The sequence below is a fragment of the Fonsecaea multimorphosa genome (genome assembly GCF_000836435.1).
Source record: "Fonsecaea multimorphosa CBS 102226 unplaced genomic scaffold supercont1.3, whole genome shotgun sequence".
NCBI lineage: Eukaryota > Fungi > Ascomycota > Eurotiomycetes > Chaetothyriales > Herpotrichiellaceae > Fonsecaea > Fonsecaea multimorphosa.
Window position 1 is genome coordinate 224,305 of NW_015971637.1, and position 23,904 is coordinate 248,208.

The 23,904-nt window shown below is 51.6% G+C and overlaps 6 protein-coding genes across 6 annotated transcripts; 4 read left to right on the forward strand and 2 right to left on the reverse strand.

The window, feature by feature from the left end:
* Nucleotides 1-593: 593 nt before the first annotated feature.
* Nucleotides 594-1,086, reverse strand: Z520_01872 (transcription initiation factor IIA subunit 2; the record flags this gene model as incomplete). Its single annotated transcript, XM_016772386.1, has 3 exons — nt 594-740; nt 794-941; nt 1,046-1,086. 3 exons carry the CDS (start codon nt 1,084-1,086, stop codon nt 594-596), a joined length of 336 nt encoding a protein of 111 aa, XP_016635856.1.
* A 401-nt stretch (nt 1,087-1,487) lies between these two features.
* Z520_01873 (uncharacterized protein) lies at nt 1,488-1,823 on the forward strand (the record flags this gene model as incomplete). The annotated part of the gene is made up of 1 exon (XM_016772387.1): nt 1,488-1,823. The coding sequence occupies one exon, from the start codon at nt 1,488-1,490 to the stop codon at nt 1,821-1,823; it is 336 nt and encodes a 111-aa protein (XP_016635857.1).
* Nucleotides 1,824-1,995: 172 nt separating this feature from the next.
* Z520_01874 (uncharacterized protein) lies at nt 1,996-2,843 on the reverse strand (the record flags this gene model as incomplete). Its single annotated transcript, XM_016772388.1, has 2 exons — nt 1,996-2,413; nt 2,467-2,843. The coding sequence occupies 2 exons, from the start codon at nt 2,841-2,843 to the stop codon at nt 1,996-1,998; spliced, it is 795 nt and encodes a 264-aa protein (XP_016635858.1).
* Nucleotides 2,844-4,141: 1,298 nt separating this feature from the next.
* Nucleotides 4,142-5,961, forward strand: Z520_01875 (uncharacterized protein; the record flags this gene model as incomplete). Its single annotated transcript, XM_016772389.1, has 2 exons — nt 4,142-4,695; nt 4,746-5,961. 2 exons carry the CDS (start codon nt 4,142-4,144, stop codon nt 5,959-5,961), a joined length of 1,770 nt encoding a protein of 589 aa, XP_016635859.1.
* Nucleotides 5,962-8,132: 2,171 nt separating this feature from the next.
* Nucleotides 8,133-9,577, forward strand: Z520_01876 (uncharacterized protein; the record flags this gene model as incomplete). The annotated part of the gene is made up of 3 exons (XM_016772390.1): nt 8,133-8,247; nt 8,334-8,431; nt 8,510-9,577. The coding sequence occupies 3 exons, from the start codon at nt 8,133-8,135 to the stop codon at nt 9,575-9,577; spliced, it is 1,281 nt and encodes a 426-aa protein (XP_016635860.1).
* A 1,101-nt stretch (nt 9,578-10,678) lies between these two features.
* Z520_01877 (uncharacterized protein) lies at nt 10,679-23,706 on the forward strand (the record flags this gene model as incomplete). The annotated part of the gene is made up of 2 exons (XM_016772391.1): nt 10,679-10,961; nt 11,012-23,706. The coding sequence occupies 2 exons, from the start codon at nt 10,679-10,681 to the stop codon at nt 23,704-23,706; spliced, it is 12,978 nt and encodes a 4,325-aa protein (XP_016635861.1).
* Nucleotides 23,707-23,904: the final 198 nt, after the last annotated feature.

Sequence of the window (23,904 nt, forward strand, 5' to 3'; positions counted from 1 at the left end):
CCTGGAAAACCCTAACGTGCAGAAGCTCAAGGAGGATTTGCCCGTTGCGGATTGCATTTCCCAAAAGGCAGTCTATGCATGTCTGCCCTCTTGGTTGAAGGCAGACGTCAAAGGCAGTGATCCATGGTCGCGACGGGAAGTGTGAACAACAGGGTTTCGTGTTTGCTGAGGCCGCAACTGCTGAATCTTGGTGCCCCACTCTGCACCCCGGCCTCCCTCAGTCTGCGTCTCTCTCACAAAGCTGAATGCTATGCCTACAGTCAAGAGCTAACGAAGTATGAATGAACTTCAGCACGAAGAAGCGATTATGCAAGAACATTTGATTTTGATATCTGCCTTCTTGCAGCCTCAGCTGCATCTAATCAGCCCGGGGTATCATTCTTCCATTTCATGTCGACTGCGCATAACCCATACCAAAGCCATCAACTCCATGGAAGCGTTCCCGATCGTGTTCTGTCCCGTTCACCAAAGGGTATATCGTAGCAGCATCCGAAATCTGCATGCGCAATCCATAATGCAATCCTAATAATAGAGCACCGCCGTTGAATAATCATGCCCTCGTTCATTCAAGCATCCTGACAGTATGAAGCAAATTATGCCTCGCCGGGTTTCTTTGAATTGCAGCTGACAATCTTGACCTTGTCCGCGTGAAACTCTTGACCACCGTCGCTCTTGAACCTGACGTCCTTAACGAGGAATGTCCACACGTCGTCGCAGAATCGATAGGTCTCCAGGTGCCCCTAAAGTGACCGTCAGCAGATCTAACGTGGTATTGTCGAACTGTGACGCCAACCTTGAACGTCAATCTCGACTTGACCTTCTCTGCGAGTGTTTCGGCGATCGCGCGATCGAAGTTGCTGAGGATCTTCATAGCCAGTTGGGGTTCGATGCGGCCGTCGTTGATGAGATCGTCAATTGTATCAATCAGCGCTTCGCCGATGCTGCATAATCGGTCAACATCTTCTCAGGCTAATCTCCTGAGTGTGTCGCTGTGCGGCAAGGACGTAACACCTCAACAGGCGCCAGGTGGCAGAGGGCGACCTACCTGCTGCCCCGGTACAGCTCATAATACTGTTGTGTCGCCATCCTCGCCCTCTTGTATTCCTCAGAGTCCGGGCCGTACTAGATAAGCGCTCGAGATTCAGAGGTTTTTCTTTAAGGAATAGGACAGAGATGAGGTTAAGGTGAAAGTCGCAGGATGTAGGGAGAGTCACATCTGAGATCTGAGATGTAAGTGACTCTATCGGGGCTTGGAAATGTCTACCTGCTAGTAGCCGCGCTAGTAGGTAGTCTAGGAACATGGTTGGCTGGAATAAAATCCCCGCGCTCGGCAATTTCCTTGCATATCATTGGATCACAAGTGATTCTGGTCGTGCACCCCTACGCAATACCTCCGACCGTGAATATTTGCTTGTCTTAATAAGTTGCCCTTCTCTCAAGGGCAATCTGGGGCTGGAAGAGCATTCCTAGTTCGGGTATCTGCAATAATGAAACAGCAGGTACTAGCTCTCTCCACGGCTATTTGTCGTGGCCGACCATTAGTCACAAATTACGTGCTAAGCCAGCATCGCTTCACGTCTTCGTCGAGTGCTAAGACGGACTCTGGGGACAAATCAGCCAATGCAGCGGGCAGTGCAAAAAAGAAAGAAGGCTTTGACAAGCTGAAGAAGACACACAAGAGCATGGCTGACGCTGATGAGGAAATGCGGCGAGCGATGGAGAATCTAGCAGGAGATGGGGGAGAGTCTGGAGTCGAGCTAGAGGACGGCAAGCCTGTTGCCATGAAGCGAGGCGTCCGGGAAAACATGTTCAGATATATCTGAATGGATGGATCAAACCACAAATGACGATATCGAAGCCTGCAGAACGCCAATGTGATGAGGCCGCATCTATGAAGCTCAGGAGAGCTGATCATGTCGGGCTCGGGTATCATGCAAGCTGAACAACACCGAAATCTCCCAGAGTTGGCAAGCAACCAAGAAGCGACACGCCATCCTAGCCATACAACTTGTTGATATCACGAACAAGAGCGTTCACAGAACTGCCTCCTGGACAATCATACCATTTCCCTCCGTCACGGATGCACCGAACCTTTTCTGCCAGCCTAACTGTGCAACTCTTTGTCACATTGTTCTCCTGGCTCCTCTCGATGCTGGCTCGAAGCAGATCGATTCCTTCTCCTTCGTCACTGATGCATGAATTGAGCTGCTGGAAGTCAAGACCGTGTTCCATGGCACAGCTCTGGACCAGGTCTCGCTTTGGGATGTCTGGAAATTCGGAGATCATGCAGTTGGCAAATCCGAGCCAGAGTTTGACTTCGGGATAGACTTTAGCTGCGCAGAGGAGAATGATGTTGCCTAAGCATTCGCCCGGTCCATGTTTACATGAAACCGCGTCGGAGTCGGGATCGATGCTGTGGCCGTGTCAGCTATGAATTGATGTTCGGCCAGGGGCAGGATAACCTACCTTCCTATAAATGACATTGTGAAATTGACCTTTTCATTCACTTGGATCATGGTCGGCACAATCAGCTGGCGCAGGCAATCCCGAGCGTCTGGACATTTGGACATGACATGTATTTCCAGAGGGACTTTGTTTCCCGAGGGCTCATTGTCCGCGACATTTGAGGACGTTCGGGACAAGGTTGGGTTATAGTGGTGATGGCAGACGAACGTAGTGCGGAACAGGGAGAAGATCACCAGTATCGTCAGGATGGCTGGAATGACTCGCCTTACGAAGTAATGTTTTCGAAGGCCGTGCTGCCTGGGTAGCGCATGAGGCGTAGACTCGGCGCGTTTGTGTAGCGGGAGCTTTTCCTCGGCATGCGGCGTCTGGAGAGCCATGGTGGGTGCGAGTGCTTTCAGTGTGTACTAGCGTGAGGGAGGGTTTGGATGCAAGTGGTTTTTGCAGTTGTCGGTATGTCGAGATGAGGGGATGGGATCGTCTTGGCAAGTCTACCTACCTAGGTACAAGCTTTCCAGTCATGCAAGCCCGTAGCGGACACCCCTGCGGGGTTCGTGCAGCACAGTCAGTGGCAGGAACCGAATAATGGCGACCCCGGAGTACTCCGTGGCACATTTATTCACTGCCAAAAGTCGTCTGCCTGCGGCGCTTGGTACCAACTCTCGAGATGATGTGACAAATCATCTTGACAGAAAGATCCCTACCTACTAGGTCCTGATACCCTTTTGATAGATAGATGGCAAGAAAGAATGCTCGAGCAGCTCCTCGGGAAGGCAGCCTACGGGGGTCGATCTGGTAAAGACAGAAAGTACCTTGTACTCGGTACCACCAGCCTGAACTCCAGCCCTGCCGTTATCGCAGGTCCAACTGGCCCAGATCCAGTTAAGGGGGATCTTTATGGAGGCATCAAGAATGACTTCATCTTTTGTGGCCCATAGCGAGCTCCGAAAAGCGGTGGTCGCCCTACCTTAAGGTACCTAGGTACCTAGGTAACCTTAGGTACTCGGCTAGTACCTACAGCCTACTAGTACAGGAGGGCCGAGTAGCCATGTGGCAGGCGGTCTGGAGTACTCCGTTCTCCGTCCCCGTTCCCACCATTCCCGCACATCAGAGGCAGCCTCCTGTGGCCTCCCACATTGGCCTCCCCTTTCTTACCACCCCTCCCAAGCCTCATTCATTCTTAGCCACTGCACTGCACCTTGTGCACAAAAAGCCTCCAGCTGCTGTTGGTCTCCGCTGGGGCCTGTGCGCCTAAAGATGCCCTGAAACCTTTTTCAGATGCTTGCTGATTCGCACTCGAAAAAAAAAGTGCTTGAGGCTGACTTTTCCCTTTTCCCTCCTTCAAGTCCCAGCGTCACATTCCGACTTCCCAGGGTCACATCTGAACCACGAGATATACCAATCGACTCCTGTTCTTCACGGGCACAGACTCTCTATCCGGGGTCTGTTTCATCTATGAACCTTCACTGTTCCGCTACCGAAACTTGATTCTCGAACTGACCTTGACAATCCGAAATATCCCAATTGCCCTGGCACCTGTTGCCAGGTCACTCCAACTCATCCTCCTTTTCCGAGGCTGACCTGGTCGCCTCGCACGTGAGTGTACGAGTCTTCTCCGTACCAATTTGGGCACCTTTCAGCCATCCGAGTTTGCAAAACTCCCAGATCGGCCACCACTATGTCAGAGCAAGCCTCGCACCGGTCAGTCAGCAATGGAAGCCCCCCGCCCGATGACCTCGAGCATGAACTCGACGCGTTTATTCAGCCGCTGCTTATCGACGACAACGTGGTACACAGCCTGGCATACAAGTTCTCCAAGGTATATGCGGAACTAGCCATTTGTTCCGAGGAGCAATTTCTGCCTACTCCCGTCACCAAACTACCCACTGGACATGAGACTGGCCAATTTCTGGCCATCGATGTTGGAGGCACTAACCTGCGAGTCGCATTCATAGAACTGTTGGGCGACGCGGAGGAACTGCTGCCTACAGCCAATGGCGTGGAACGGTCACGTGAGACGATTCGGAACGCTCAACGTCCTCGCGTCCGCCGGACGTTGGAGAAAGCATGGCCCATCGGAGAGCATTTGAAGATGGACAAGACAGAGGACCTTTTCGCCTGGATTGGCGACTGTATAGCCGAGGTCGTTGGAGATCGGTTGACTTCAGACATGGGCAAAGTGGCTGTTCCAGACGAGCTCCCAATGGGCATCACTTTCAGCTTTCCGATGATGTAAGTCCGACGGCTCATCCAGACCTCCAGCTACTGACAAGGGAATCAAGGCAAACCGAGATATCCGCTGCGACGTTGATGCCCATGGGAAAAGGGTTCACCATCAGTTCTGACCTTGACCTTGGATCTACTCTATTACAAGGCTACGCCCGCCACACTCGGCGACAGTCTCCTACAAGCTCGTCTCCGAAAGCAAAGCGAAGAAAGCTGGGACCTCTGCCCCGGCTGAAGATCACGGCCATCACGAACGACACGATTGCCACTCTCGCTTCCCTGGCATACAGCGTCAAGTCCCTTCCAAATTCGCGAGTTGTTGCTGGTATCATTGTCGGCACAGGGTGTAACGCTACGATACCTATGAAGTTCTCCAGCTTGGGTGAGACCAAAGTGGACCCAATCAAGAAGAACAAACCTGACGCTACCGAAACGGTCGTGAATACTGAAATGACGATCGCGGGTGCTTGCGGACCTTTACAAGATATTACCACTGGCTGGGATCGTCAATTGGATCGAGAGTGTGCGCGACCCGGCTTTCAACCTTTTGAATATATGACCGGAGGCCGGTATATTGGGGAGCTGATTCGCATCATTTTCTTTGACTACATGACGCGTGCCCACAAACCACCGGTGCCAGCAGCGTCTCTCCCCGCCACGATTGTACACAGCTATAGTTTTAGCACTACGTTTGTGAGTGCAGTTGTTGCACGGGCCCGGTCTGATTCCGAATTGGCGGGCGAACTGAAGCGTCGCATCCCGCCTCCGGAATCTTCGAACTGGGGTTGGTCACCGCATTCGGCGGGCGCGCTTCGCAAAATTGCGCAGATGGTTCAGATACGGTCCGCCGGACTTATTGCTGCTGCGACGGTCGGGCTTCTGGCTACCGTGGGCGAGATCGCGTTGACGGAGCCCGGCAGCCCTGCGTCACTCACTGAGGGCATGGTCTTGACCGACAGTAAGCCAGCATCTCCCAAGTCAAGCGTTCCTGCTCTCCCACAGCGTGACGCGAGAGATGGTCTTTCGCCCGCTCCTGGCGCCACCGCCTGGAAGTCAGGACCAGAAGAATTGGTCATCGCTTACACCGGTGGGATTATCCAGCACTACCCCAACTTCAAAGAACAATGCCAACGGTTCATCGACCGCCTCGTGATGAGAGCAGGTCCTCAGGACGGCGGCAAGAGTGTGTTCTTAAGAGAAGCGCGGGATGGCGGCATCATTGGTGCCGGCGTCCTCGCAGGCATGGAAACTCAAGAGCGGGGCTTGTCGTGACGAGCCAATGCCTTGACGGGCGCGTCATGCTCGTCTCGTCTAGGTGCCCCTGCGACTGTTGGTAGTGGGCAGCAGAACGTAGGAAATTGCTTGCCTTTCGATTGTACAGAGGACCATCGATCGACAGGCAGGAGATAAGCCTCGAGTATTCATGGAGAAACCCCGGGGTTTCGGAGGGGAGCTGTGAAGTTGAAGCAACGCACGACGCAGGGCAAGGCCCCTGAGTTTTGCAGTTCTCGTACTGTGGCAGGTTCTGCTGGCCATTAAAGAAACTTCGGGACCGGTATTTGAACGAGGGGCTTTCCTCAATTTGTCACGGAACTAATTGTACAAGCACTCCTTGCAGAGGGCAGCGGCGCGTATGCAGAGCCCAGCACTCGTGCAAACTCACACCCAAGCGAAAGGAAAAATGGCCTTGTGGATTGGTAGCTACTGGCCACTGGCCAGGACCGTTTAACTGGGTCCAAGGTGCAGGACTCAACCAAGAGGATCCAAAGGACCAGCCCAGGATCGGCATCAGCATCACAATCAGAATGAGAATCAGGGGTCCCCGCAACACCCAACGCATTTACTGCGGAAAGGGTCACAAAACACCGTCACATCAAGTACGGAGGGTGGTTCTGACGACTCGACGAAGCCCTGAGCTTTCCTTTGTATTCGAGAAAGGGGTGTATATACGGAGCATCTTCTGCTCTACGTGGCATGGATAATATACCTAGACTGCTAATGGAGAAGGGGCTTGATCGGATAATCATTGATTCGATGGATGATCCAAGAGTCAAGACTCGAGGTCATCAGATGAATCATGAGCACCCGACTTCCAAATGGGGTGGCCCCGTTGGTGGTGGCCAGCACCCCAGCACCAGCCAGCGGTTTGCCATCAGCCACCAAACTTGAGTAGCTGCATCAAAGCTTGGACCACCTAATTATTGTGTGCATTCATTGTCCTGAACGGGCCACATTCAGAGTTGCCGAAGTCCATCCTTCACATTGCTGCAGGTTTCAGGGCTCAGACACATCGAGGCATTCAGACATGCTCAAACGGTTGCTGTGGGCGGGGTGGAAATATTCCGTTGGTAGAGCTCCAAACGGTTGAGCTCGGCTGTGTGACCGGACTCGATGCTGTACCGGCTGAGGAAAGAATACGTGAACCACGACTCGGTTTAATCGAAATCTGTGACCATCAACGCTGTACCTCGTACGAGTAAAGGAGTCATGGTTGTTTGTTGGGGAATGAAATGGACACGGGGACCGATACGAGGCAATCGAGGTTGATCGACACTCGAAACACGCGAGCGGCCCAGCATTGCCAGCAACTCATGATCTGGGGCTCCGGCTGGTGGACTTCCTGCCTCTTGGAGTCTTGGGCTTCAGCTTGGATCTCGCCTAGGGGATGTGGTCAATAGGCTCTTTTCCGGTGCGTGTGCTTTTAGCTTGGGCGTCGTAAGCTCTCGCTTTAACCCGAGAAGGGACTGATTGACCGAAAAATGGCGTAACGAGAACATCTCGTCCACCACTAGCAACCCGCCTTGACCATCCTTGCCCCCGGCCAACGCTCTTTTGTTGCGGAATTCCTTTGCCCCCAAATTCCCCAGGACCAGGTCTGGGTCTCAGGTGCCGATGGCGTTTTGGTAGGCAAGGCAGGGTCTGACTGTCTCGTGCGTGTGTCGGTGTGGAGAGTGCACGGTTTTCACCTCGACCGGCTGGAACGTCAGTGATGTGCGGCCACCGGCCAACGGGCAATGGGCCCTCCACCTTTTTTCCCACTCACCCGCATTTTTCATTTTGGCTCCATGACCATAATACTTCGCTTCCTACCTCGTCCCTCTTGTCCATACCATCTACATCTTACTTCTCTCCTCGACTCCTGTGCGATCATTCCGTCGTCGTCGCTCGTCGCTCACCTAGCGAACATACCTATCGCGTGTCCGCCGACTGCCTCCGTCTACATCACTCGCTCCCCTTCCTGTCGCCCATCGACTAGCTTTCACGTTCCTCAGCGTCTAAAAGCCCACTTGTCCGCTTCAAAGATCGATTGAGGGCAGCTTTACCCGTCTTCAGCTCGGCTATGCGCAGGGTGTCGCAGAGCATTCAGTCTTAATGGGCGCACTCGGACTATCGCCCTTTTGCTCGTTGCGCATGGGTTGCGGTGCTTTGGAAGCCGGACAAACATGAGCCCTATTCCGACGATTGAACATGTCCTGCATACCTGGATTAGGCGCGATGACCCTGATAATCCAGAACAGAGACCTACTGACCCGAATGGACTTGTGCTCGAAGCGTGGGGTGGGTAGTGCCTTGTCTTCCGGCCGTTGTACAATCCACGTATAAGAACAAATGGCTGACAACCAAAATCTGTTGAGAGACAACAGCGCAGGGCTACATGGTCGGGTCGCTCATCATCATGTCCTGCATCACATTGGCAAACATGCGGAAAGGCGTTCTGCTGCACAAGCTGATTTTGCTCGAGGTAAGTTCGGAGTTCTTCCGCTCCTTCGACCCTTTATGTTGTTGCTACGGTCACTGATCAGATGACTCGGTGTGACAGCTCGTTCTCGGGTATTGGCAAGGCTTCTTCATTCTGTTCAACCCGCCTGTGTACGCCTGGTGGCTCTCCATAGCCGCCATTCCGCTCAATACCTCCTGGTGGTTGCATAACGTCATCGCCTGGATGAAATTGAGGCCTTTCCTCAACAAAACTGTCAGCGGATTTTTCATCGGCACTATAATTTTGGTCATTCCGTATTGGATTGTCGAGATCTACGCGAACTTCACGTACTTTCACGATGTCAACAAGATCTTCCTGAGGACACGGCCGTGGGAAGCACTATGTCGGGATCCCTGGTGGATATTGGCGGCCTGCCTCTTGATCTACAACATCAAAACCAAGTACGATCTGACTCTGACGCAAATTGTTCGCATATCTCCTCGCTTTGCTGTTATGCTGGGTGCCATGGTTCTCAGCATATGTTTTATAATTCTGGATGTCCTGTCGGTCACCTCGGCCCTCAAGTCTGCGTTACCCGTGGGCATCAACCCATTCTGGAAGCTGTCCTTTGTGTTCAAGTGTTTGACCGACTCAGTTGTCTTGGACGATTTCAAAACAGCCTTGGATCGATTGAGGGCCTTCAAAATGAGCCGGCTCGGCAGCTTTGCTTTGGACGCGGCAGATCATCGCAACAAGAAGCACAAGGAGGACGTGAATACCGCCAATAATTGGACCGCACCGCCTCCACCACCAAATGGGGACAGGCCTCTCCCGGTCGGGCCCCTACCAATATTACCTAGTCCTGAGGATGACTATATTAAGCCTCGGTGGGACGAGCTGAAAGACGGCCGCTCGGCCCATCTGGAAAACGGAGACGTTGCTCGGAATGGCTCGAGAGATCGGGACCCGGAGGAGAACCCTTTTGACGCGATTGACTACGCCGATCCCCAACGAGAGTCCAGTGACACTCGAATGCTCAAAAACCAAACCAGTTGGCTGCAAAGGCGGTCTTCTGAAGATACCTCCTCCGATGCTGACATAGAATATGCCATGGCGGTCCGGTCGATGACCAATGATTCTATGGAACAACAACGTAACAGGAGCAAATCAATAGGGATCGCCAAGTGATTTTTGGAGGTCTGCCCTCGGACGGGCACCTCTTCCAACGATTCTCCAACAGCTGCCGCACAGAGCTTCAGGAGCACGGCGCGGTCCTGACAATCTGGTTCAGCCGCAACATTTGCTCAAGGACTAGGCCAGCCTGGAAAGTCCGCGTGCTTGACACAATTCTGGTCTGGCTTCCAGGGAGGCTTCACCGCCTGTCCCGCGCGACACTGGTCTCGCCGTCGAAACTGCCAGAGACACCTTTCCCTGGTACGCGAATGCCGGGCAATACGTGCTCTCCCCTCCAAAGTGGTCGCGTAACCACTCTTCATGGAAAGAGTGGTATGAAACAGATTCGACAGAACAGGACCACACAGGAAGCAATTGCAAGGACTGCACGAACCGTCCAAGTGGACTCTCAACGAGCGTGGAGTACCCCATGCGGACTCCAGGAATGAGGGACGAAGGAACGGATCCGGGAACATTTTCTAAGCTTTCATCGCAATGATACCCCATGATATTGCCGAGAAGTTGACATACAGCAAATCGGCCTGGACTGAAAGGAGGAATAGCATCAAATTCATGTGCTCAGGTGATCTCCTGTTGCGTTAAAGTATCTGCTTGCATGCGAAATTAAGTACACATCTGCCATGTCACCAGGTACTCCGTATGTCTCAATAATATTAACCCAGGTAGCCAGCACGAGCAGGTGTTCAAGCGGCCCCTGGACGCATCCAGGGCACCCACAGGGGACTGACTAGCTTGATTAGCCACCCTCGCCTGCCCGCGATTTGACTGGCCCGCGGGCTCCCAAAAGCCCCCAACCGTTTCCTTGGCACAAGGACCCTCCCGAGCCTCCCAGAGCCAAACCATGCACGGCCACTTCCAACGCAACCAACGCAACGCGTCTGCGGGCCCTGCGCGATTCCCAGTTGATACCTGTACAAATCGACGCCTGCAATCATCAATTATTTTCTCCCTATATCCTTCATCCCCAACTCTTCTCCGTCGCCACGGACGCCTGTTCTTGTCAGCATTGCGCCGGCGCCGGAGGCCTTCTGATATGCTGGCAAATGTCTCAGTCGTCGAATTTGTTCTTCTGCCAGACTGATAGACCTATTCCCTATGGACGTCCTTTCGACTAGCACTCCCAACGGGGATCCCGGTTCTACGACGATCTTGGAACCCGTGGATCCCCTTGACGTCCTCGAACACATCGCGAATCTGATTGAGACTACACTGGGTGCCGCAAGAAGAGAGCTCGAAGCAGTTGGCAGCCTTTTGTCCAAAGCCAGTCGTCCCGAGTCCCTCAACAAATGTGCTCGATTTGCCGTCGATCCTCAAATTACTCTCTATGCGCAGAAGGATGTACGGGAAGATTTGGTTAACGGCCATGATGATACTCCAAGTCAGTTACAAACCGGCCTCTGAAGGTGACGACTTCTAATCGATTGGCAGAAATCGAACACCTCTATACCCTCTCGTCCGAGTTGTCCCCTGCACCGACGACTGTTGCCACAATCGCTTTTCTAAAACTCTCTGGGCCGCTTGATGGACGAAAGTCGATTGTCAGTCAGATTCAAGTCTTCAATCTCCCGGGTTCCTACAATATTGGAGGTGAAGCAAATACCGGCGGAGATGTTATCTCACCCTACGAAGTAGTCTACTCACTCCTCCACAACGTTCTCAGCCCGTACTTTGAGGCGTACACCCGACAGCATGGCTCCACAAACCGGAATTGGTATGATCCTCAGGCGAAAGGCGGGATTCCTGGTGCGAAGAGAAGAATGGCGGAGCTGGAAATGAGCCTGCTGCACCTGCAACAAAACACTGATATTCCAATGATACACCTGCCAATTCACGAAGTGGTAATGGGAGCCTTGCAAAATGCCGAAGCCCAAGGCATGTCACCTTCTGTGCAATTGATTCCGGCCCACGTCCTTGAGAATACCACTGTTCTGAACAGCATTCAAAATCATGTCATTGGGTGGATCAAGTCCATACAGAATATTACCAAATTGACCAAGGATGTCAAGGATGCAACCCCGACACAGACCTCTGCGGCGCAAGAGATCAGTTTTTGGCTGTCTCTGGAGGCTTCATTGAACAAACTAGTGGAAGAAATAAGTCTCGACCACGTCCGTTTGACGTTGGACATTCTGAAGAAGGCCAAGCGGCAACAGGCGGTCGTAAGTTTCGAAACCGACACCGGCTGGAGAGACGCCCTCGAAGTCGTGCGGAACTACAACACTCTCATGAGAGACTTCCCGTTGGAGGAATTGTCTTCTGCAACGTCCCTGCAAAAGCTGGCAGAAGCCCTTGTCCTAATCTTTAATCACCTGAACAAGAAATGGAGGGTGTGCAGCTACCCCATCCGCCGAGCACTCAGGCTGGTGGAGGGTATGTCGGAGGACATGAATACTCAAATTCTGCGTCTCCTTCAAGGCCGCTCGATAATGTCACTCAGCTGGGATGAGTTTACCGATCTGATGAACTCGGTCAATCTGGTCTGGGAGACTTGGGATGATCAAATGAAAAGTTTCACAGCTGTTGCTCGGGAGATTACAAGACGCAAAAACACCGACTTTGTGCCCGTAAAGATAGTTCCTAGACACGCCCAAACTCAGGAGCGACTGCGGTACGTCTACCGCTTCCGAAACGACCACGAACAACTGCGCCGAACGATTATCAACGTACTTGGATCCAAAGCCCACACGACCGACTCAACCCGACCAGCGGATGATGGCGGAGCTGCTATCATCGAGGAGCTAGGAGACGTTGATGCCGTTGAAGAAGTTGCCGGTGCCTATGACATAGTCCGCCACGTGGATGTGCTGGACGTGTCTCCAAAAGGAACAGAAATTTGGGTCCAGGCTGAGATGCAGTACACCGAGCGGACATCTCGAGTGGAGGATTCTATCATTGCAAGGTTAAGGGATCGCTTGGGCAAAGCGAAGACGGCAAACGAAATGTTTCGAGTTTTCGAAAAGTTCAACGCTTTACTGGTCAGACCGAAAGTTCGAGGGGCCATCGCAGCATATCAAACTCAGCTCCTGGACAATGTCAAGAACGCTATCGCCTCTCTCCACGAAAGATTCAAACAACAGTACGGTGGCTCCGAAGCACAGATGATGGCTCAACTTCGCGACATCCCTCCTGTAGCAGGTGCAATTCTATGGGTCCGTCAAATCGAAGCACAGTTGAATAACTACATGTCCAAGGTCCAAGCCGTCCTGGGAGAGGACTGGATGCTGCATACAGACGGCGAGAAGTTGGAAGCTGAGAGCAACCTGTTTCGAAAGAAGCTCACAACGAGAGACATCTATGAAGCATGGCTTAGGGATGTTCAAGCGAGAGACATCTCCGTTACCGGTAGGTTGTTCTCCATCTCCCGGAGTCGTACAGCCAACGGTGCTATGGAACTCATTGTGAACTTTGACAACCATGCCATTTCTCTGTTCAAGGAGGTCAGAAATCTGAGCTGGCTGAATTACCAAATCCCGCACCGGATAGCAACAACCGCGAAACAAGCTCAGCGCGTGTATCCGTACGCTTTGAGTCTTATGGAAAGTGTTGCAGGGTACTTTTCCGCTGTCCGAGCCATTCAGGAAATGCCCAACACCGCACCTCTGATGGCAGGCTATGAGAAGGAAGTGCAGAGTCTCTTTGCCACCGGCATCAAGTTACGATGGGACTCTTTCATCCATTCCTACGAATTGCACATCAAAGGAAAAGCCACTACCAACGACTCGGCTCATGTGCAGTATGTTCGTGACTTGGCTTCCGCGGTCACAACTCTGCAAAGCAAGACTGCGACTGTACGAAGCCTTGATCAGAGCATCCAAGTTGCTCTTTCGGAGATGAAGAGCTGCCCTTACACTGCGAAGAATTTCCAAGCTCAAATGGACATTATCCAGAACGCTGTGGACAAGATGAACTTGGAGAACTACTCAAATCTCTCTAACTGGGTGTCTCAATTAAACTTGCAACTGCGCCATATCTTTGAGGAACGATTACGAGCTGCACTGAAGTACTGGATCGCGTCTTTCACTTCAACGGATGAACAATACCCAGCCTCAGAGGAGGCAATGCACCATGTTCAGTTTCCCCTCACACAAGTCGAGATAATGATGAACAATCAAACAGTTTTCGTCGACCCTCCTCTCAACTTCGTCAGGGCATCGTGGGTACTCCAGCTAGAAGACTGGCTGGAGGTTTTGTGTCACTTGCCGCAGGTCAGAGCTTCTCGATACTCAGTGACTGCGGATATCGGCTCACCACAAGCAACGCCTTCATTCACAGATCTGCCATTGCAGAATGTAGAGGTTCTGCAGTCCGCCTACAGCGCCATCGATAGTAGGATCGAAAACATGGCTGTCTACCTCGAGGAGTGGTACACCTATCAGAATTTGTGGGATCTCCGGAGTGATCAATTACATGAGAGCCTTGGTGACGATCTCGCCCAATGGCACCAGTTACTACAAGAAGTCCGTCATGCTCGTTCGACTTTTGATACCTCTGAGGGACGCAAGGGTTTTGGCAGTGTTGTCTTCGATTATGAGCAAGTCCAATCAAAGATCACGCAGAAGTATGATCAATGGCAATATGAGATAACCAGCAAATTTGGTGGCATTCTCGGCAATCGCATGGCGGAAGTGTACACCGATATGAAGCGATCGCGCCTCGAGCTCGAAAATCACTCCCTTGAGGCGTCATCCACGGCGCAAGCCGTTGCATTCATCACTATTGTCCAACAATGCAGACGAAATGCTATGATTTGGGGGCCTGAAGTCGAGATCTTCAGGCAAGGCCAGACTACACTTTCAAGGCAGCGGTACAATTTTGCGAGTGATTGGCTCTCTGCAAACCAACTCAGTGACGAATGGGATGCTTTCGAAGAGATATTGAATCGCAAAAGCAAGGTCGTTGAAGATCAGACAGATGCGTTGCGGGCCAACATCATTGCAGAAGATCGCGTTATCGGCAGCCGCATTGCTGATGTGGTTGCTCAGTGGACAGAGGAGAAGCCGGTTTCCGGAACAATACCACCTGGAGAAGCCGCCGAGCTCTTGCGTGTGTATCAAGCCCGTATGGAGAAGTTGCAAGCAGAAGCCGAAACTGTCTCGCGAGCAAAAGAAGCCCTTGCATTGCCATCCACCCGGGATGATTCTTTAGCTGCTGCTTTGGAGGAAGTGAGCGATTTCAAGTCTGTCTGGTCGGCGCTGTCAACGATATGGCAAAGCATTAACGAACTCCGCGATATGTTGTGGACGAGTTTACAACCACGAAAGCTTCGTCAATCATTAGATGGCCTAGTGAAGATGACGAAAGAGATGCCCAGTCGAATGCGGCAATATGCGGCTTTCGAGCACGTCCAGACAGTTCTACGCCAGTTGATCAAGGCAAATCCACTTCTGAACGACCTCAAGTCCGATGCCATTCGAGAAAGACACTGGTTGAAGATCTACAAAGCCTTGAAGCCCAACAAGAGATACTCCGAGGTATCGATGACCTTGGGCGATGTCTGGGATCTTCAGTTGATCACCAGCGAAGCCACTATCCGGGACATTATCGTGCAAGCAAGGGGAGAGTTGGCCCTTGAAGAGTTCGTTCGACAAGTACGGGAGACTTGGCAAAGCTATCCACTTGATCTGGTAAACTATCAGAACAAGTGCCGACTCATTCGGGGCTGGGATGACCTTTTCTCGAAATGCAGTGAGAACCTGAATTCCCTTCAAGCTATGCGGCACTCTCCGTATTACAAAGAGTTTGAGGAAGAAGCCTCGTCGTGGGAAGACAAGCTGAATCGCGTCCATGTTCTGTTCGATATCTGGATTGACGTCCAGCGACAGTGGGTCTACTTAGAAGGCGTCTTCACTGGCAACAACGATATCAAACATCTTCTGCCCACCGAGTCCAGCAGATTCTCGAACATCAACACAGAATTTTCCGCGGTCATGAAGAAGGTCTATAAATCTCCCTTTGTCATGGATGTCCTCGCGATCCCTGGAGTGCAGAAATCTTTAGAACGTCTAGCGGAACTCTTGAGCAAAATTCAGAAGGCCTTGGGCGAGTACCTCGAACGGGAGCGTGTCTCTTTCCCTCGATTCTATTTTGTTGGTGATGAAGACTTGCTCGAGATCATTGGCAACAGCAATGACAGCAGCCGCGTCGCAAAGCACTTCAAGAAGATGTTTGCTGGGATATCTGGTGCGGAAGTGACTGATGACAATACCATTGCAGCTATTACCTCAAAGGAAGGCGAGATCGTCAGGCTGAAGAAGGAAGTTTCTCTCATCAAACTCCCCAAAATCAACGATTGGCTTACAGCTCTCGATACCAGTGTCAAGCAGACGTTGGCCGAGTTGCTTGCGGAAGCTGCCACTGCTTTCAAGCCGTTGTTCACTGCGCCTGAACTCGACGTTCACCAATTTCAAGAGTATATGACGTGCTTCCCTGCTCAGATAATGATCCTAGCGGCGCAAGTCGTATGGACCGAGCTTGTTCAAGAAGCGCTTGAAGGTGGCGGCCAAGGATTATCGAAACTTCACGAGTATGAAGTGCGTCTGCTCGACGTCCTGGCCGAGAGCGTATTGCAAGACCTTCCCGCCTTAACTCGCAAGAAGTGCGAGCACTTCATCACTGAGGCTGTTCATCAACGAGACGTGATCGCAAAGCTCATGGAAGCCGAAGCAAATACACCTGGACATTATCTCTGGCTTCTGCAGATGCGGTACGTTTATGATCCCAATGCAGATCTGATGAACCGTCTTCGCATTCAAATGGCAAATGCAGACCTGGACTATGGTTATGAATATCTTGGTGTGCCAGATCGCCTGGTTCGAACACCACTGACCGATCGTTGCTTTTTGACCCTTACACAAGCTATTTGCCAAAGACTCGGGGGTTCACCGTATGGTCCTGCAGGAACTGGAAAGACTGAATCAGTCAAGGCCCTAGGGCTTCAACTAGGCCGGTTCACATTGGTCTTCTGCTGCGACGACACCTTCGACTTCCAGGCAATGGGCCGCATATTCCTAGGACTATGTCAGGTTGGGGCTTGGGGTTGTTTTGATGAATTTAATCGTCTCGAAGAACGAATTCTCTCCGCTGTGTCACAACAGATTCAAAATATACAAATTGGCCTCAAAAACTCCACCAACGAGCAGAAGGCGCAAATCGACCTGGTTGGGCGCCGCTTCAGAGTCAACCCAAATTCTGGCTTGTTCATCACGATGAATCCTGGATACGCCGGCCGTTCCAACCTGCCAGACAATTTGAAGAAGCTCTTTAGGAGTGTTGCAATGTCTAAGCCAGACAAGGAGCTTATCGCCGAAGTCATGCTTTTCTCGCAAGGCTTCAAGCAAGCCAGGTATATTTCACACCAGGTCGTCCCGTTCTTCGACCACTGTGCGCAGCGGCTTTCGAAGCAACCTCACTACGATTTCGGTCTAAGAGCGCTGAAAAGTGTCCTGATTAGCTCTGGCGGGCTCAAGAGGGTCCGGATGCAAACGCCAGAAGGGATTCCCGGGGACGAAAGCATCATTGAGCCGCAAATCATTGTGCAAAGCATTCGAGAAACCGTGTCTCCAAAGTTGATCAAAGAAGACGTCGAAATTCTCATCGAAGTTCAGGCAGAAGACTTTCCCGGCGTGGATTATGTTCCTGCAAACATGACCAAGCTGACGGAGGCAATCAAGCAAGTAATGCAAGAGCAGCATCTCACAGAAAGCGAGGCTTGGATGACGAAGATCCTTCAGCTGTATCAAATACAAAATATCCACCACGGCGTCATGATGGTTGGACAATCCGCTTCTGGCAAATCTGCTATATGGAGGGTCCTACTTCAAGCCCTGCAAAAAGTCGAAGGAGTCGAAGGAGTATACCATGTGATTGACCCGAAGGTTATGTCCAAGGAAGCACTCTATGGCAGCCTTGACAGCACGACCCGAGAGTGGACTGATGGCTTGTTCACCGCCATCCTACGGAAAGTCGTTGACAATCTTCGTGGCGAGGACAGTAAGCGGCATTGGATCGTTTTTGACGGAGACGTCGATCCCGAATGGGTTGAAAACTTGAACAGCGTTCTCGACGACAACAAACTACTGACGCTCCCGAATGGTGAACGATTAAACCTGCCGCCAAATGTTCGAATCATGTTCGAAGTCGAGAGCCTCAAATATGCCACCCTTGCCACGGTCAGTCGTTGTGGCATGGTGTGGTTCTCCGATGACACAGTCAGCCCGTCGCTCATGATAGATCACTTCCTTCAGAAGCTCGCTGATCGGACATTTGAGGATTTGGATGATGAGATCAAAGCAGCTGGGCTCAGCACAAAAGCTCAAGATACACAGCGCCACGTGGTTGAGACCCTGAAAGATTTGATGGAGCGTGATGATCTTCTTCTGAAAGCACTATCGTCTGCAGCAGTTCACAAGCATATCATGGAATTCACTACTGCCAGGGCTCTTGGTAGTCTGTTCAGTCTGCTAGCTAAAGGATGCCGCACTATCCTGGAGTACAACATGAACCATCCCGAATTCCCCCTTGATCCCGAGCAGACAGAGGCCTTTATTTCGAAGAAGCTTCTATTGGCGATCGTCTGGAGCTTTGTGGGCGATTCTTCTCTAGGGGTCCGTAAGGAGTTCGGTGATTTCCTGTCTTCAATGACGAACGTCGACATACCGACCCTCGACAGCTCTACTTCTCTCATTGATCATGATGTGACCTTGCCTCACGCTCAGTGGGTGCCATGGCAGGCGCAAGTCCCAACAGTTGACCTGAACACACATTCAATCACGCAAACTGATGTTATCATACCAACGATCGATACGGTCCGACATGAGGATGTCCTGTACTCGTGGTTGTCGGAACATAAACCATTGATGCTGTGTGGCCCCCCGGGTTCTGGTAAAACAATGACTCTTTTCAGTGCCCTTCGGAAACTTCCCGATATGGAGGTTGTCGGTCTCAATTTTTCCAGTGCCACGCAGCCAGAGCTCGTCATCAAGACATTTGAGCAATACTGCGAGTATAAGAAGACCCTCAATGGAATGGTGCTTTCCCCCACCCAACTTGGTCGGTGGCTGGTCATTTTCTGCGACGAGATCAATCTTCCTGCCCCCGATAAATACGGTACTCAGCGCGCTATAAGTTTCCTGCGGCAGCTTGTGGAACAAAATGGGTTTTGGCGCACGACTGACAGAGTGTGGGTGACTTTGGAACGTATTCAATTCGTCGGCGCTTGCAATCCACCAGAAGATGTGGGACGTCATCCCATGGGAGACAGATTCTTGAGACACGCACCCGTGGTCATGGTCGACTATCCTGGCGAGGTCTCCTTAACCCAGATCTATGGGACCTTCAACAACGCTGTTCTCAAGGTGGTACCGTCACTACGGGGATTTGCAGAAGCTCTCACGCACGCAATGGTCGAGTTTTACTTGAAGTCTCAAGCCAGATTTACGCCGGATATTCAGCCTCACTATGTTTACTCGCCTCGAGAACTCACCCGATGGGTTCGCGGCATATACGAGGCTATAGCGCCTCTCGAACACCTCTCATTGGAGGGACTGATTCGTATCTGGGCGCACGAGGCATTGCGACTGTTTCAAGATCGACTTGTAGAACAAGACGAGCGGGCTTGGACATCTGATATGGTTCGACAGACGGCGCTAGAACACTTCCCCACGGCCGACATCAATCAAGCCTTACAGGGACCGATCCTGTTCTCTAACTGGCTTTCGAAGAATTATGTCTCTGTTGAGCAAGAACAACTACGTGAATTTGTCAAGGCACGTCTGAAGACGTTCTGCGAGGAAGAGGTTGATGTTCCTCTCGTGTTGTTCAATGATGTACTCGAGCATGCTCTGCGCATTGACCGAGTGTTCCGGCAACCACAAGGCCATCTCATCCTAATCGGCACCAGCGGTAGCGGCAAGACCACGCTATCTAGGTTCGTAGCCTGGATGAACGGTTTGACTATCTTCCAGATCAAAGTCCATGGGCGGTACTCTGCAGAAGACTTTGATGATGATTTGAGAGGGGTTCTCCGAGCATGTGGCTGCCGAGGCCAAAAGATTTGCTTCATCATGGACGAATCCAATGTGCTAGACTCTGGTTTCCTGGAGCGGATGAACACATTGCTTGCTAATGGAGAAGTCCCCGGTCTTTTTGAGGGAGACGAATACTCTGCTCTCATGACTGCTTGCAAAGAAGGCGCTCAACGACAAGGTCTTCTTCTAGATTCGCAAGAAGAGCTTTACAAGTGGTTCACCCAGCAAATTGTCCGCAACCTGCATGTCGTATTCACAATGAATCCGCCACAGGACGGTCTCTCGTCGAAGGCAGCCACCAGCCCGGCCTTGTTCAACAGATGTGTTCTCAACTGGATGGGCGACTGGTCGGATCAAGCTCTCTTTCAGGTTGGCTACGAGCTCACACACTCAATCGATCTTGACAAGCCGAATTTTTCCGCCCCTGATAGCATTCCTGTCGCTTATCGTGGTTTGTCGCTTCCTGCCTCGCACCGCGATACGATTATTAACGCAATGGTGCACATACATTACTCTGTCCAGAAGACCAATGAGCGACTGGAGAGTCAACAGGGCATTGTCACTTATCTCACTCCTCGGCACTACCTTGATTTCGTTACGCAGTTCCGCAAGCTCTTCAGGGAGAAGCGCGAAGATCTCGAAGAACAACAACGTCACCTCAACGTCGGGCTAGATAAGCTTCGGGATACTGTCGATAAAGTACGTGATTTGAGAGCAAGCTTGGCTCAGAAGAAGCATCAGCTGGAGCTAAAGGACGCCGAGGCGAATGAAAAGCTTCAACGGATGGTTGCAGATCAACGAACTGCGGAGTCGCAGAAAACCACCTCCATTGAGATACAAACCGAGTTGGAGAAACAGGAGAAAGAGATCGCTAGCCGGAAGGAGATCGTGCTAGAAGACTTGGCCAAGGCGGAACCCGCTGTCATAGAGGCTCAGCGAAGCGTCAGCAATATCAAGAGACAACATCTCACCGAGGTGAGGTCCATGGCTAATCCTCCAGCTGGTGTTAAGCTTGCTTTGGAATCAGTATGCACCTTACTTGGTCACAAGGTCGAGAACTGGAAAGCCATTCAACCTGTTGTTCGACGGGACGATTTTATTGCAAACATTGTCAATTACGACAATGAGAAAGACATGACCCCAAGTCTACGGCAGAAGATGCGCCACGACTACCTGTCCAACGATGACTTCACCTTTGAGAAGGTCAACCGTGCAAGCAAAGCATGTGGGCCTCTGGTACAGTGGGTTGAAGCCCAAGTCAATTACTCTGAGATTCTTGACCGAGTGGGACCTCTGCGTGCTGAGGTAGAGCAACTTGAAGACAAGGCTCTCCAAACCAAAGCAGAAGCGAAAGCCATTGAAAACAGAATCGCTAAGCTAGAGGAGAGCATTGCCACCTACAAAACAGAATATGCTGCCCTCATCAGTGAAACGCAAGCAATCAAGGGTGAAATGGCACGAGTTCAGACGAAGGTAGACCGCAGTCTCCGTCTGCTCGACAGTCTGTCTTCCGAACGAGTCAGATGGGAGGCAGCTAGTAAGTCGTTTGAGACGCAAATCCAGACGCTGGTTGGAGATGTAGTCATTGCATCGGCATTCCTGGCATATGGAGGTCTCTACGATCAACAGTTCAGGAAGACAATGGTCGATGATTGGATGCATCATATGTCACAATCCGGCATTTCCTGCAAGAGCGATGGCTCTGTCCTTGGATATCTGTCGTCCGCCGACGAACGCCTTCAATGGCAGCGTCACTCTCTTCCAGCTGATGACTTGTGCATGGAGAATGCCATCATGCTCAAGCGCTTCAATCGATATCCGTTGATCATTGATCCACCCGGCAGAGTGACAGAATTCTTGAAACAAGAACACCAAGGACGGAAGCTAACGGTGACAAGCTTCCTGGACGACGCCTTCACGAAGCAGCTTGAGAGCGCCCTGCGCTTTGGCAATCCGATTCTGATTCAGGACGCCGAATATCTGGATCCTATATTGACGCATGTCTTGAACAAGGAATACCAGAAGACTGGTGGGCGAGTACTTATCCAGCTTGGCAAGCAAGAGATCGACTTTTCAGAGCAGTTCCAGCTTTATCTATCTACTCGGGACCCTTCGGCGGCCTTTGCTCCAGACGTTTGCAGCAGAACTACCTTCATCAACTTCACCGTTACCCGCAGTAGTCTACGGACACAGTCTTTGAACGAAGTTCTCAAAGCCGAGCGACCAGATGTCGATAAACGAAGAACAAACTTGATCAAAATGCAGGGCGAGTTTGATACAAATCTTAGGCAATTGGAGAAGAGGCTCTTGCAAGCTCTCAACGAATCCCGGGGTAATATTCTTGATGATGACAACGTCATCCAGACTCTCGAAACACTCAAAAAGGAGGCTGCGGTCATCACAAAGAAGGTCGCGGAAACGGAAGGCGTCATGGCAGAAGTCGAGCGTATCACACAAGGCTACAGTCACATCGCCAACGCCTGCAGTGCCATCTTTGCCTTGCTCGAGCAGCTTCACCATCTCAACCATGGGTATCGCTTCTCACTACCATATTTCATCGACATTTTCAACTCAGTGCTCCACAACAACCCACATCTTGCCAACGAGACAAATCACGAAGAACGTGGGGAGATCATCCTGAAGGACATATTCGTTGAGACTTATCGACGAACATCCCTATCTCTGTTGCAAAAGGATCGCATCACCCTGGCAATGCTGCTAGTCCGCGCCTCTCCATACAAATTTGATCGATCTGCCATGGAATTGATACTAGAAGACCGACCGCATTCCCGAGGCACTGTGCCCAGTGACACTCGCGCCGAGGACGTGTTGGCAGCTGTGAACCGTATCCCTATTTTCAAGAGCGACAAGATTGGCCCGACGAGCAAGAGTTGGGTACAGTTCCTCTCGGCGGAGCGTGCAGAGCACTGTGTTCCCACGCTCTGGAACGATACTGACAATATGATCGACCAAAACCTTTATAAGTTGCTCCTTGTCAAGCTGGCCCGACCGGACAGGTTTTTGCCCGCAGCACAGGCACTCGTCGCTAATGTTTTTGGATCCGAAATCTTTCAGGGTACTGATGACCTGGCAACGATTGTCAATCAAGTCAACTCCTCGATCCCGATTGCACTCTGCTCCAACCCCGGGTTTGACGCAAGTTATAAGGTCGATGCCCTTGTGGAGAAGCAGAACGCAAATTGCGCCAATGTTGCGATGGGCTCTGACGAAAGTGTTGCGAGTGCTGATAAAGCCATCACCAGTGCAGCCGCAAACGGTACCTGGGTCTTGATCAAGAACGTCCATCTCGCACCTCAATGGCTGCAGAGCTTGGAGAAGCGCCTTTCGGCCCTCAAACCGCACAATGACTTCAGATTGTTCCTCTCTATGGAGTCAAGCCCGAAAATACCCGTCAATCTCCTTCAAGCCTCCAGGACACTCGTGTTTGAACAGCCAGCCGGCATGAGAGCGAACATGAAGGACACCTTGACGGTGGTGTCAGACCGGGGAGCCCGAACCCCTGTCGAGAAAGGCAGGCTTTACCTACTGCTCTGCTTCTTGCATGCCGTACTCCAAGAGCGACTTAGATATGCCCCGACTCTAGGCTGGAAAGGGCTTTGGGAGTTCAACGACAGTGACTACGAGTGTTGCTCTTTCATTATCGATGTCTGGATTGATGCAATTGCACAAGGAAGATCGAATATCGCACCTGTCAAACTGCCCTGGGATTTACTTCGGACCTTGATCACCGAGATGTACGGTGGCAAGATTGATGATGAAGGCGATTTCTCATTGCTCAGTCAAATTGTGAACAAGGTATTCGACCCTGCAGCATACGAAAATGACCATGAACTGGTGTCAGCTCCAGATGAAGGTCAAGCGCTCAAAGTTCCTTCTGGGACAACAATTTGCGACTTCATGGTCTGGGTGGACCACTTACCTGAGCGAGAACCCCCAGCGTATCTGGGGCTACCTGCAAATGCGGAGAAACTACTATTGATGGGGCAAGGAAGAGAAACAATTGGCAACCTTGCTAGGATATCGGACTTACTTGAGGAAGGAGAGCAGACGTTGTCGGAGGAGCATGGCAGCTCCTGAGTTCGTCCACGGAACATGTTGGGCTGGGGCTTAGATTTCATGAGACAGAGGGTTATTTCAGATTATGACCATAGAGTGTCAGTGTCCGCTCGGACGATTTTCTCTTTTGTTCGACACGAAACGAGAGTCTGACTCGTTGTCGCCGCAGTTATTGAGTGCATGGCGAAAGGCGTTTGGAGGTGACTGCATTCCGGGTAT